The 15,873-nt window shown below is 38.7% G+C and overlaps 1 protein-coding gene across 1 annotated transcript; it reads left to right on the forward strand.

Moving 5' to 3' along the window:
• The first annotated feature begins 2,744 nt into the window (after positions 1–2,744).
• Positions 2,745–4,670, forward strand: LOC139888902 (uncharacterized). The gene is made up of 2 exons (XM_071871883.1): positions 2,745–3,289; positions 4,040–4,670. Exons 1-2 carry the CDS (start codon positions 2,745–2,747, stop codon positions 4,668–4,670), a joined length of 1,176 nt encoding a protein of 391 aa, XP_071727984.1.
• Positions 4,671–15,873: the final 11,203 nt, after the last annotated feature.

Consider the following 15,873-nt stretch of genomic DNA (forward strand, 5'->3'; position numbering starts at 1 on the left):
TGTACAAACAATTGGCGCCATCCGTGGGACCCTACGTCTTTTACAAAATCTAAACCTTGTTTAAACACTAAACCACCATGGTTGACCCAGAATCTCCCCCGTGGTTCTCTTTACCCCAATCTAATGCGCAAGCTGAAAGGAGTGCTAGAACTCCCACTACTCCAGTAATGCCCATAACCACAAACCGAGATAACTCAGATCCACCACCCTTGTTGGATAAAACATTTATCCTCAAGAATTACGACAGTATCAAAGAAGTTATCAAAAAACTACGCGCTGAGGGCAACCTCAAGAGCAAATGAGTCCTCACATATGACAGTGAGGAATATGATGAAGAGATTGAAATGGAATCTCCACCTAGGAGAAACCCTTTACCTAAAGATCCAGTAGTTCCGGTGCCAAATGTACCAAACGGTGGAGTTACACCAAACACTAATGGTGTCCCTAACCACAATGCCTCAAGCCCGCTGAACGCCAATGGTGTCCCCAACCACAGTGCCTCTGGTGCACTAAACACCAATGGTGTCCCTAACAACAATTCCTTCCTCAATAGTTCTTCGATCAACACAGGAGGGTCCGTAATCCCGCCTTTCGTCCTTGGGGGACCTTTCCTTTGGATGGCTCCCAACACACCTTATTACAACGCTGCCATGAGCCAACCAAATACGCATTTTCCTCAAGGATCCCAACTGCCGACTTGGAATGGCGGATACTGGGTGTGTCCACCCCAATCACAAGGGTATGGAACACAAAATGGTGTTAACGGCACCAACGGTGCCCTTTTAGAAAACAACACTACTGATGTAGACAACTTTTGGAAGAACCAGAAGACGCCTTTCACTGCAGGCATCCAAAACCACCCGTTACCCACGGGGATGAAGATACCTTCGCACCTGGGGTAATAAGAAGGGAAGGAAGATCCGAACGATTATATCAACGTATTCGAAGGAGCCGCCAGGATGGCCAAATGGGACATGGCCGTGGCCTGCCATGCCTTCTCATACATGCTCAAAAGTGACGCGAGAATATGGTTTGAGTCTTTAGCCAAAGACTCGATATCAAGCTTCGACGAACTCAAGCGACATTTCAAGTCCAAGTTCAGTCAGCAAAAGCGTCACAAGAAAAATCATGTTACCGCACACAGTATTCGACAGAAGGAACACGTAGCAACTCGAGCTTTCCTTAGTCAGTACACCGATGAAACCCAGCAAATAGCTGGCCTACCGGAGACATAGAGAATCTCGGGCCTCCTGTATGGCTGCAGGGCCCGTTCCCTAGTAGAACATCTTACTCGGGACCTTCCAGATAGCTACGAAAAACTTCTCGACAGCGCCTATGTTTGGCTAGATGCGAAGGAAACTGCTGGAACCTTCACATACGAAGACCAATCCAATTCAAAGCGAAAGGAAAAGTCCAGTAACCGGGAAGAAAGGCATGGGAAAAGAGAGGATAAAGGACGCTATGCCCCTTACAAAAGGGAAAATAACGCCGGAATCCTAGGAACACTCATAAAAACTCCGAAGGAAATTCTTTCCACGAAAAAGGAAGCACAAGCCTTCAAAGCACCACCAAAGTTGGCTAGTAAAGGAAAACCCAGAGACACAAGCAAGTTCTGCGACTTCCATAATGACTATGGTCATGAGACAGACGAATGCATTCAGTTGAAACTTTCCATCGAAGACGCAGTAAAATCAGGGAAACTTTCGCACTTGGTGAAGGGAATTCAAAAGATAACGACGGCTTCTGAGCCTGTTACCGAAGACAAAAAGCCTAACACAGGCAGAGCAATCCTAGCCATAGAGAGTTGCTTCACAGTTAAATCCCGAAGGCATTTCAAAAGAAGCAGATCACACCAAGTTATTGACTGGGAGGAAATCTCCTTCCATGCGCTAGATACTATCACGCCTTCTGATCAACCGGTCACTATCAGCGGCATGATATTCGATAGAGATGTACACAGAATCTATCTCGACAGCGGTAGCTCGTGTGACGTTATGTACGAACACTGCTTTCAGCTACTCAGCCCAGCAATTAAGGCACGATTGATGCCACCACGAGTACCCCTAGTTAGCTTCTCAGGAGAAAGGTGCTGGCCGATAGGCGAAATAGACCTTGATTTCACCATTGGAGAGCCACCTATGACAAGGACGGAGACATTAGACTTCATTGTTGTTCGAGAAAATTCGCCACACAACATTCTGCTATGGAGAATGACAATGATGAAAATGGGAATCGTAGTATCCACTGTGCACCAGCTAGTCAAGTTTCATACAAGCCAAGGGATAGCTACCCTCCCGTCAACCTATGACCAAGGCAAGGTGATCATGGCTATCAAAGAAACTATGGTGAACCCCGGAGAAACCATCCTAGAAACTAAAGAAGAAAACTCACATGAAGAGAAGGTATCCATCAACCATTTCTTCCCTGAGCAGCAAATTACCATCGGAAGGCTATTATCTTCGGACTTGAAGGTGGGACTACGCAAGTTACTTCAATCCAACATGGATGTCTTCGTCTGGGAATATAAAGATATGACGGGGATCCCCCGAACTCTAAATATCTAAGGGGCAGAAGTGATAACGGAACACAGGCTCAACGAATACAAGCACTTAGCGCCCATCCACCAAAAGAAGAGAAATTTAGCGTCGGAGAGGGACAAAGTTGCATGTGAGGAAGTAGAAGAGTTACTTAATGCAGGGATAATACGCGAAGCCAAATATCCCACTTGGGTGGCCAACCCTGTAATGGTAAAAAAATCGAACGGAGGTTGGAGAATGTGTGTTGATTTCACCAATATCAACAAAGCATGCCCAAAGGATTGTTATCCCCTGCCCGAAATAGATTGGAAAATGGAGTCGCTCAATGGATACAAGTTCAAATGTTTCCTAGATACCTACAAAGGGTACCACCAAATCCAGATGGCAAAGGAGGACGAAGAGAAAACCTCTTTCTATACCAGCAAAGGCATATTCTGCTACCAGAAAATGCCATTCGGGTTAAAGAACGCCGGAGCAACCTATCAAAGGTTAGTGGATAAAGCCTTTCATAAGCAGTTGGGCAGAAACCTAGAGGCTTATGTCGATGATATGGTGATCAAAAGCATTGGGGAAACTGACCTCTTAACCAACATAGAGGAGACGTTTCAAACCCTAAGGTCTGTCAACATGAAGCTAAACCCGAAGAACTGTTCTTTTGGCATTGAAAAAGGAAGGTTCCTTGGTTTCTACATAACGAAGAAAGGAATCCAAGCCAGACAAAGTCGACCGAATCAAAGAGCTCAAAGTTCCAAGTACCTTGAAGGAAATCCAAAGCTTGAATGGAAAATTGGCCTCGCTTAGCCGTTTTCTATCAAAGGGAGCTGAGAAACAGCTACCGTTCTTCAAAATCCTCAAGGATTGCTTGGGCAAAAAGAAAATTACCTGGACCACCGAAGCAGACCAGCCCTTTAAAGAGATGAAGGCATACATTTTAGATCTCCCGGTTTTAACCTCTCCAGACAAAGGGGAAAACCTATATGTCTACTTAGCATCATCCAAGGAAAGTATCAGTGCCGTACTAATCGCAGAAAGGGCATGAAGCCAAATTCCAATATACTTCGTCAGCAGAACGCTCCAAGGGGCCGAAGTCAATTACCCCGAGCTAGAAAATTAACGCTGGCACTAGTGCACACTGCGCGAAAGCTACGAAGGTATTTCCAGGCTCACCCAATCATTGTCTTGACAAACAAACCAATTCGACGAGTGCTCATGAAATCGGAGAAATCCGAAAGGATGGCCAAATGGGCCATCGAGTTGGGCGAACATGACATAGAATTTCAAGTGAGAAACTCAATTAAAGAACAAGTTTTGGCTGACTTCATAGCCGAAATAATTGAAGAAGAAGAAATGCCTTCAACATAAATCATCGTTCCGCCAATTGAGCACGAAGAATGGAAGTTATTTATAGACGGGGCCTCAAGCTCTGATGGTTCCGGAGCAGGGCTCATGTTAGTAAGCCCCGAAGGAAAAGAATTCACTTATGCCTAACGTTTTGAGTTCAGCACGGCAAACAACGAGGCAGAGTACGAAGCCCTACTTGCTGGACTAAGGCTGGCAAGAGATCTTAACATACAACATCTCAAGGTATTCGTCGATTCTCAACTTGTAGCGAACCATGTGACAGGGACCTTCAAAGCAAGAAGCCTCACTATTCAACAATACTTGGCAAAATCGAAGGAACTCATTAAGCAGTTTAAAGGCTTCGAGATAGAACATGTCAGAAGAAGTCAGAACAAGAAAGCAGATGCCTTGAGCAAACTTGCCTCCATCACCTTTGCCCACTTAGCAAAAGAAGTCGTGGTTGAAACATTAGAGCGCAGATCTATAGAAGCTGAAGAGGTCAATGACCTCTATCCAGACGAAGACAACACATGGATGGAACCAATAAAGGACTACCTAGCATATGGGCTACTACCAGAAGACAAAGGAGAGGCAAGAAAAATCAGAATCAAGGCACCTTCGTATAAACTTCAAGATGGCAAGTTGTACCGTAAGTCTTTCCTCACCCCATGGTTGAGGTGTGTGGGGCCATCCCAGGCAACTATTATCATCCAAGAAATGCACGAAGGAGTGTACGGTTTTCATGCGGGGCCAAGGTCTATTGTGGCTAAAATCATGAGGCTAGGATATTAGTGGACAACCATGCACCAAGACACGGTCACCACCTTACAAACCTGCGAGTCTTGTCAAATCCATACGAAAGTCCCAAAGCAGCCCAATCAAGAACTCATATCCGTACTCTCAGCGTGGCCATTCTCCAAATGGGGGATCAATATAGTGGGACCATTAACAGAAGCTCTAGGAGGAATATTGTTCTTAGCAGTAGCAGTGGATTACTTCACCAAATGGGTCGAAGCCAAACCACTAAAGAAAACAACATGAAAGCACATCGAAAAGTTCGTATGGGAACATATAGTGTGCAGATTTGGGATTCCCCAAGAGATCGTTTCAGACAACGGTAAGCAATTTGCTGAAGGAATATTCCCCAAATTTTGCGATAGGCTACAGATCAAGCAAACCTTCACCTCCGTATACCACCCTCAAGGGAATGGACAGGTGGAAGTTACCAACAAATATCTCATTAAGGGAATCGAAAAAAGGATGGGCAAATGCCATCAAGGGTGGGTTGAAGAGTTACCATTGGTACAGTGGGCATACAGAAAAACCTCAAAGAGAAGCAACGGAGAAACACCGTTTAGCTGGGCCTATGGAACAGAAGCATTCCTTCCTGCAGAAATCCAAGTGTTAAGTAACCGAACAGCAAACACAGAAGATAACGAAGAAAACTTGCATTTAAACCTTGACCTGGTCGAAGAAAGAAGAGAAGCAGCCCTCATTCGAGAGGCCTCTTACAAGAAAACCATCGAGAAATACTACAATAAAAGAATGAAACACACAACCTTCAGAGTGGGGGATTACGTTCTATGACTTAACTCCACCAGCAAGGTAGAGTACGAAGGATAATTAGGAGCCAACTGGGAAGGTCCATACGTGGTCTCCGAAGCCTTCGGCAATGGGTCATACAAGTTGGAAGACACTTCTGAAAAAGAAATACCTCGCACGTGGAATGGAGCCAACCTACGAAGGTTGTACATTTAAGCTTGTTTTTTCCTTTATTATTGTAGGGGATAAAATGTAAAAGGTAGTCGAAGTTTATACACTTCCAACATTAAACTTAATGAAATCCACTACTATATTTTGATTATCCTACGCGTATGTTGTTTCGACGGATTCAAATAAAATAATCACACACCCACGATGGCAACAAGAAAGCATGGATGAAGTACACATGACTTATGTCATAAAAAGCTAAAACAACATATACATACAATAATTTCCTTCTAAATCCATAAGTAAATATCTACTGGGATGCCAAATGATATTTACTAGGACAAAACCAAATATTATAAAGGTTTCCTTCAACAAAGGTAAACCAATGTTATAAAATATTCCATAAAAGAATATAAATACAATCACGCTTTCTGAACGGTAGAAAGTAAGCATGCTGAAAAAACGTGCCCCAAGTACAAGGGTACAATCCAGATAAACATTTTCTAAAATAAAGAAAACAAACAAGAGCATCGCATAAAGTTTCCTTTAGAAACTGATGCTCCACCAAAGTACTTTAAATCCCACCTCCTGCATACAGGAAGAGATAAAAGTATAGTAAAAATCCCCCTACAAAGGGTTGATACTAAACTAGGTATACCATTAAAGAAAGCGCTAGAAAGTGACAAGTTTCCTTTAGCAAAAGGAAAACCATGAGATATACTACAAAATACCTCCGGGCACTCATTCAAAAGAATGAACCAAAGAGGTATTCACCAAATGCTAAATGATAACTTGATCATCAAACGTTTCAAGGCTATACAAGTAATATAGCCAGCGTAAGGGAATTCCTGCAAATGTTTCATGCACCATAACATGATTAAACATGACATACAACATACAGGAAGCACAGAAATAATCGAACACTAGAATAGCATACTAAATTACAAGCATGGCCACATTATTCAGAGGGCACAAAGGCCAGATACCAAATATTCAACAAAGCCTATAAGCCATAAATCACAAAATCAAAAAAGGTACGCAGGCCTCCAAACCATGATGATTATTTAAAGGACATAACAAGTAATAAAAGACTGAAATTGTTCAAATTACTGGCACTACAGCCACCATCACAAACAGCTAACAAAAGAAAACCACGATTACCAAATGATTGAAGAGTTAAGGTTGGGGTTGAGTACCATCAGCAGCAAGCTTGAGCAGATCCACAGGCTTCGCATCATGATGAGCAGCAACGACGGCAACATAGTTAAATTGGGCATTGAGAAATTTGTCACATGCAGCATCCACTAAGGCACCAGCTTGGTCAGTATACTCTTTAAAATCAGAAAGATGGATAGTACCTTTGGCTGCAAGCTCCTCGAGGAGCAGACATCGCTCATGTTGCCTCGATGCAAAAATTATGCCAGCCAGATAATCGCTTAACTCCTTGCTGTCCACCAATAGTTACAGACATAGGGGATCACCTCTGCAACCACTCATTTGTAATCAGACTTAAGGACCTCATTCCTCCCCCTCTCAGTCTCTAGCTTCACACCCATCTCTGCCAAACCTTCCCTACCCTGCATTTCCAATGTCTGCTGTGACGACCCAAAAATTCCCGACCAAATTTAAACTTAATTCTTTTATATTTTCGACACGATAAGCAAAGTCTGTAATGTTGAGTTACAAAATTTTTGAACTGTTTTCATATATTCAATTGACCTTCGACTGCTCTCGACGATTCATGAACAATTAATTGTAAATATATATATGTGTATGTAGATATAAATAATAATTCGAAATATAATTTGAAGTATTATATGTTGTTGTTATTAAAAAATTAATAAAATAAAAATAGGATATTATAATAATTATTATTTAAAATATATCTCTATATATATAAATAAGGTATATTAAAAATAAATATTAAATGATCTTAATATTCGTTTGATGTTCGATTGATATTAAGCAAGTTAAATTTAAACTTATATGATTTTAAAATAAACGGTGATACGAAAATGAGTTCTATAAATTCTAGGCTTATTAAAAATGTATTTAGAAACTATTTGTTAAGTTTCAACACTTTTTATATTTTACCCATAAATGAGAGGGACAGTTGATGTAATTTTTATTTAATAGTTAATGACTGAATTTTATATCATAATGACCAAGATAAATAAAGCTATTTAATCTAAAAATTTAAGAATTTTTCGAAGACTTTTATCCGCTACTAATTTACAACGGACTACGAAATACTATTCCTATTAAAACTGTCGGCAGAAGATTACATATTCATTGGCTGCTACACTGTTCGGTTTGAATTCATATCCACCCACTAACATATTAAAATATAGATATTGATATATGCACGTTAATGAATGTAATATATTATTAATATTATTATATTTAATTTGATTTGATTTATGTGATTGAAATCACATATAGGACACCCACTTGTTTTATCAATGCACCCGTGAAATTTTGAATTGGATTATTTGAGATTGTTACTTTGCTTTTGATTTTTTTTCTTCTTAATTATCTCATCATCTCTCTCATATATACATACATACATACATATACAAGATAGATAGAACTGAGTACCATTCCCATCTTAAACATGTTCCTAATTCTGATCGAGATCAACACTCAACAACCATGCCGCCCTACACATAAACCGTCACCACTCTAAACGGCAACTAAAACTCCACCACTTCCACCATTCCATTTACCATCCATAACTTGAAACACCATCGTGAACTACATCACCTCCCATGAATCACCACAATAGCACGATCACCACTACAACATCATTTATTATTCACTGTTGCTGCACACTTTATTCACTATTTGGGATCGAACAAGTTCACCAAACCAATCTCTAAGCTACTACCGTTCGTTTACTCATCTACTATTGGAACAACCTAACGCCCATATGAGAACACCAACATTATTAAAACCAAACCTGAAACTATTAAACCCCAACCGCCACTTTTATTTTTCTTTCTTCTTCTTTCTCGTTGCCTGTCAATTGCTACGAGTCTTTCCTTTTCTCTTCTACTTCTATTTCATGTTCATCATCACCATAGTTATTTCGTCTGTTGAAGCGTTCGTATTAAACTATTACACCTATTTTTTTATTCCAATCAAAAATTGCTGCAGTATATTATATGTTTTCTTCTTCTTCCTTTGCTGCTGTAACAGCCATCAATTTATGATCCTCTTGCTTCGGACTTACAGCTTGCATTATATATACTCCATTATCATTGAAAAATACTAGTTGGTGCTTTATGTTTTTGGCCGACAACTATAAAAGAAAACCCACTTGATATAGATTACAAACTAGTTGGTTAGTTGCTGTTTATAAAAATATATATATATAAATATAATAAAGATAAAGGAAATCGATTATTACAAGATGGGGGTCATCATGTTCCTATATTTTTATTTGGACCGAGAGTAAACTTTTTGATTGGGCCAAGATCCTCTTGTGTTATTCTGTTGGGCTGCCCAAAAGTCGAAGCCCAAACTGCAGCTGTCACACTTGCTATTACTACTGCGTATTTTTCCTGTTTTAACCGTAGACAACCACCACAATGGTGACTACCGTTTTGCTGTTGCAGCTACAGTTAGAACCACCCTACGTTTACCTCTCTTCCTCTCTCTCTAGCTTCGCATTTTCCTGTGACAATCACCATCACCATTCGAAACATCAACACCTCAAACAATGACCTTCACCATCATCATATTCATTGTCAACAACCCTACTCGCTTACGAAAAGCTGCTGTCCGGTTGTTTCTGTTTACAGCCGTCAAACCAGGTTGTTCTATGTTGTTACTATTCCTTCGGTTTTTCGTAATTTTCGAAACCAACCAAAACCATCGTATTCTTGTTGTTACTGTAGTAGACTGAAAACAAACGCTCATCATCTTCATTACAAACCGAACACCACTTTGTTGATCACTGCCGTATGGTTTTATGCTAACCATCGAACCTTACATAAACCCTACTATGATTCAGAACTGTTACGGAACTTTTGTTTTTGGTTAATGGATCGATAGTTATAACTGTTATTAAACTTTGGATTACTTTTATCTTGGGCCATTTAACCTTATATGGAATTACTACTTGGGCCTTGTTATTGATGGATTGCAAGAATTGGGCTTAAGAAACATTTGATCCATTATAGGATTATCACGGGTTAGTTAATAGATGGTAATACAGAAAAATGGATTAAAACAAATTAGAATTCTATTTACTTGAAAAGCAAATGAACAGTTGGATGGTTAAGGGTGGTTGCATGGAACGAGAGGTCGCGGGTTCGAGCCCGGGCAAGGGCAGTTATTTTTTTCGCTTATTCTTGTGAGGTAGCATTCCTTTCATCATTATTATTATTATTATTATTATTATTATTATTATTATTATTATTATTATTATTATTATTATTATTATTATTATTATTATTATTATTATTATTATTCTTATTATTGTTGTTGTTGTTGATTATGAAGGTATTTCATATGCCCGAGAGACGTAATTAATTAATGTGGCCAATGTTTTATGATCCAAGTCGGGTCATACCCAATAACAAGCCGTCAACACTTTTATGTATTTGTTTTAATGAGTGGATCTTTAAAATAAATACTTGACACTTAGACTTTAGAAATTGGTTTTCTAAAGATAAAATGCAAGAAATAATTATTTGGATAATTATAAGTGCAAGTTTAATTATTTATATGATTAAACTTACTTGTGTGTTATAATTTTATAAAGTGGTTTATAAAATTATATTTATATGTGCAAGTAACATATTTAACTTTATAAGTGGTTTATAAATATAAAAATATGTGCATGTATTTAAATTAACTAGCAAGTGCATGTAACATGTAAAACTAGCATGTTTTATATAAATGGAGAAAAGCAAAAAAAAAATAAATAATAATAAATGATGATGGGGGTGGCGGTTTTGGGACTCCAAGAAAGCCACCCCATGCTTGCTTTTGTGTTTAATACACGCCACCTACATGCATGTACCTTGCACACTCTCACACACATACATTGACTTGCATTTTGAATTAGCAAAAATTCTCTCCCACCTCCCTTATTTTGGCCGAAATTTTGACAAGGAAGAAGAGGTTCTTCAAGCTTGATTTTGCTAGTTGTTTAGTGTCTAAATCCTAACCATCTAAAAGAGTGTTGATTTAAAAGGCTTGTGGGTATACAAAGCTTGAGGTTTCAAGTGAGAAACTAGCATCTTCATCTTCTTGCTTCAACCTCCATTTTGGAGAAGGTATAAAAACCCTAACTAGCCTCTATTTACATTTTAGTATATTGCACAAGACTGGATCCATGAAATGGAATACATTTTAAAAGGTTAAAATACACATGTTCTTAAGATGAAAATTGCTTCCGCTTGCTATATACATATACACGAATTCATATACATACATAAATGGGTTTTGTGACTTGTTTACATGTGGTATTCCATCCATGGTATCTAGAGCCAAAGTCTTGTTAATATGCTTCTTGTTTTTGTCTTGTAAACTCATTTATTTTACAATCTACCAACATGCATGAAAGTAGAATGTAAAAATCATGAGTTTTTGGTGGGTTGTTTGGTTTGGCCGAATTTTGGATCCCAAAAGTGGGTTTGGGACTTCAAGTTTGGCCAAGATTTGATGTTATGTTGTTGTTCACAATCGAGCCTAGACCATGTGGTTGAATGTTTGAATGATTTGGTTATTATTCATGGTTGTAATATTCATTCATTTGGTTTGTATTAAGTTGTAAGTAATCTTGTAATTTTTCATGTAATTTATTCTATTTGTTTGTAAAAATAGAATAGGTTGTTATTTCATTTTCTAGAAAAATTGTATTAGGATATAATTTTGTAAAAAGAAAATGAAGATTCAAGATGAAGATTACAAGATGGAGCTTTGAAGATTACAAGATTAAGTGGGAGATTTTGTTTAAAAATATCTTGCTTTCTTTTGTTAACCCTTACCGGTGACATTTGTTTTTTTTTTTGCTAAACAAATGCCCACCAAAATGGCTCCCGATTGTGAACATATTTTGTTATGCATGTTTGTGTATGTTTGTATGATTGGTTGCTACAAGATTATCACATGTTAACAGCTTGCTTAATACATTATAAATGGTTATAATAAAACATAACATAACGACACTAATAATTGGTTATTAGACCTAAATAAAATGGTTTATTTAAAAAGTATTAAATTGGTTCATAACTAGTAATTGGTTTTACTAAAAGGACATGAAAATGGGTTTTTCAAAATTTACTACACACCAAATGCATGTTGGTGTATAGCATTTTGTTTTCTAAAACTAGAATGTAGAAAACTTAAATCCCTTTAACTAAAACAAGGTAAACAAGTTAAACGCCATCCTTTTGTGAAAACACTTAGACATATTAAGAAACTCTTGACGGGATAAAGGTCACCTAACCGTCATGAGCGGACTAATATGAATAAGGTAAATTTCGCACACTAGTGGGATAAAGGTCACCTAACCACTTGTTTGTTAAATTTACATGTCTACACAAGTAGGACGACTTGATTTGGGAATCATGAACTTAGGGTCACCGAAGCATGAGGAACAAATAGGCGTTGATGGGATTAATATGCCATGTAAAAGGATTGCATGATCCCGTAACTTAGAAGTTGCAAAAGGATTGCAATTGTCATTATGACTACCTAGCTAAATCAAATGACGGGATAAAGGTCACCTAACCGAAATTTGATTTACCATTGGATTCTAATATTTAATAAAACAAATTAAAAGGGTATTGTTTATTGAATTTAAAATCGATACTTAAAAGGACTTTGTTGAATTTTGTAGATGGCCGCTAATAACAACAACAACATGCAAAACGCACCACTTAACATGAACAACCTATCATTAAGGTCTCTCTTAGAGAAAGACAAACTCAACCATACAAACTTTATGGATTGGTTCCGCAATCTTCGGATTGTCCTCAAACAAGAGGATAAAGCGTATGTACTTGAGGACCCCATTCCCGATCAACCGGATGAGAATGATGTGGAGGCAATGGCCTCTTACGATAAGTATTGCCACGACTCCCTTCAAGTCTCATGCCTAATGCTTGGGACTATGATTCCCGAACTCCAGAAGGATTTCGAGCATCATAGTGCATACGACATGATAACGCAATTGAAGGAGATGTTCCTTCAACAAGCGCGTGTCGAGCGTTTCGAGACCGTTCGGGCGCTACATGCTTGTCGTATGGACGATACCCAATCGGTTTCATCTTATGTGCTTAAGATGAAGAGCCTTATTGATCGTGCTAACCGCCTTAACCTAAACATATCAAATGAGTTAGCCACCGATCTTATCCTTAACTCCCTTTCAAAAAGGTTTGATCAATTTGTAATTAATTACAATATGAATGGGATGGATAAGAGCATAGGTGAGCTTCACGGTATGCTTAGAACGGCGGAAACTAGCATGGGTAAAAGGGCTTTACCCGTGTTAGAAATCGATCAAGGTGGATCCAAAGGTAACACCTCTAAGCCAAAGGTGGCTAAGAGAAAAGGACCCGCCTATCAAGGCAAAGGGAAGGGGAAGATGGTTACCCCAACCATCAACAAGGCTAAGAAGCAAAAGGTAGCCGAGAAGACAAACCCCAAGGAAGACCCATGTTTCGGTTGCGGTGAGATGGGTCATTGGAAACGAAACTGTCCGGTCTATCTTAAGGAGTTGAAGGACAAGAGGGATGCAGGGCAAACCTCAGGTAATATATATATGGTATATATAGAGCTTAGTATTACTTCTTCTAATACATGGGTATTAGACACTGGATGTGGAACTCATATTTGCAATTCTTTGCAGGGGTTCAAAAGAAGTGATCATAAGGCGGGAACATCAAGTCTCTATATGGGCAATGGTGCAAAGGTGCATGTTAAAGCTCAAGGAGATTTTATTTTGAAGCTTCCAAGCAGATTGGAACTTATTTTAGAAAATGTTTTGTATGCTCCGGATTTGTGTAGAAACATTATTTTTATTTCTCGCTTAAAACAATGTGGTTACATTGTTAATTTTATTGATGATGATATTCATGTTTCTAAAGATAATGTATTCTATTTCAAGGCTTCGCCTTCAAATGGAATTTATGAATTGGTTCATGATGACGCATGATCGAGCTCTATATACCATACTAGCACCAAGAAACTCAAAAGGGATTTGAGTGATTCCTATTTATGGCATTGTCGCCTTGGTCACATAAACAAGAACCGAATGCATACACTTCAAAAGAATGGACTTTTGAAATCAAATGAAATGGATTCGTTTGATGTATGTGAATCTTGTTTACAAGGCAAGATGACTAAAGCACCTTTCAAAGGGACTTATGAGAGGGCTAAAGATTTATTGGGATTAATACATTCGGATGTATGTGGACCCTTTAAACCCATGACTAGGAATGGTGAAAGATACTTTGTTACTTTCATTGATGACTTTAGTCGTTTCAGATATGTCTACTTCTTAAGACAAAAGGACGAAACGTTTGAAGCATTCAAAGAATATCAAAACGAAGTACAAAATCAACTCAATAGGACAATTAAGGTACTTCGTACCGATAGAGGAGGTGAATACCTAAGCGATGCCTTCCAAGATCATCTTAGGAGTTGTGGGATTATCTCACAACTTACTCCACCCGGAACACCCCAACTTAATGGAGTTTCCGAAAGGAGGAACCGAACCCTAATGGATATGGTTCGATTTATGATGGTAAGAAGCTCGTTACCTCTATCATTTTGGGGTTATTGTCTAAGCTCCGCGGTTCGTATTTTAAATATGGCCCCAACCAAGAAAGTGGAACGAACTCCTCATGAGATGTGGTTTGGAAAACCTCCTTCTCTTTCATACTTGAAAGTATGGGGATGTGAAGCTTATCCTAAGCGATATGTAGCTAATAAGCTACATGCTCGATCCACAAAGTGTATCTTCATAGGATATCCCAAAGATGACATGGGGTATTACTTCTATGATCCATCCGAGCAAACGGTATTTGTTGCTCGGAAAGCGGAATTCCTTGAAACCAAATTCCTTATGGAAGGAGATGGTGAAAGGAAGATAGATCTTGTAGAGGTACAAGATCAAGCTGATGATACACAATTGGTTGGCACTAGTACTCAACATGAGGATGTTGAAAATGATCAAGTGGATGATCAAGGTACACAAGACGTTCGAAGATCTAGTAGGATTAGTAATCCTCCCGAGAGATATGGGTTTCTCGTGGATGGTTTCTATACGGTTGATTTGGATGAACCGACAAACTACGAAGATGCTTTATCAAGGATTGATAAAGATAAATGGCAGGAAGCCATGAACGCCGAGATGCAATCCATGTATGAAAATCAAGTTTGGGAACTTGTTGTGCAACCTCCTAGCTCCAAGCTAGTTGATTGCAAATGGCTTTTCAAGAAGAAAACCGACATACATGGAAACTTGGATACATACAAAGCTAGACTTGTAGCAAAAGGTTTCACTCAAACTCAAGGGGTTGATTATGATGAAACTTTCTCGCCTGTGGCAATGCTAAAGTCTATTAGGATATTATTTGCCATTGCTGCTCACTATGACTATGAAATATGGCAAATGGATGTCAAAACCGCTTTCCTGAATGGATATCTTGAGGAAGATGTCTATATGGTACAGCCCGAAGGTTTTGTTGATCCGAAAAATCCTAAGAAGGTATGCAAGTTAAAGAAGTCAATCTACGGATTGAAACAAGCATCTAGAATGTGGAATCATCATTTTAATGAAGAGGCAAAGAAATTTGGCTTCATTAAAAATGGTGATGAAGCTTGTGTATATAAGAAGGCTAGTGGGAGCTCCATAATGTTTCTTGTGCTATATGTGGATGATATATTATTATTTGGGAATGATATTACCACAATGCAAGAAGTCAAAACTTGGCTAAAGAGTTGCTTCTCCATTAAGGATCTTGGAGAAGCACAATACATATTGGGGATAGGGATCTATAGGAATAGATCCAAGAGATTGATAGGTTTAAGTCAAAGTACATACATTGATAAAATCTTGAAAAGGTTCAAGATGGAAAACTCTAAGAAAGGTTTGGTACCTATTCAAAGAGGAACCGTTCTCAGTTCATCTCAGTGTCCTACCACGAAAGATGAACAAGAGAGAATGAAGAAAGTCCCATACGCATCTGCTATTGGGTCTATCATGTATGCAATGATATGTACTAGACCGGATGTGTCATGCGCTCTAAGCTTGACAAGTAGATAC

The sequence above is a fragment of the Rutidosis leptorrhynchoides genome, chromosome 2 (assembly GCF_046630445.1).
Source record: "Rutidosis leptorrhynchoides isolate AG116_Rl617_1_P2 chromosome 2, CSIRO_AGI_Rlap_v1, whole genome shotgun sequence".
NCBI classification, from domain to species: Eukaryota; Viridiplantae; Streptophyta; class Magnoliopsida; order Asterales; family Asteraceae; genus Rutidosis; species Rutidosis leptorrhynchoides.

Coding starts and splice junctions, on each gene's coding strand:
- LOC139888902 (XM_071871883.1), top strand. CDS start 2,745: ATGGTAAAAAAATCGAACGGAGGTTGGAGAATGTGTGTTGATTTCACC. Junction 3,290..4,039: donor CAAAGAGCTCAAAGTTCCAA/GTACCTTGAAGG, acceptor TTTTGAGTTCAG/CACGGCAAACAACGAGGCAG.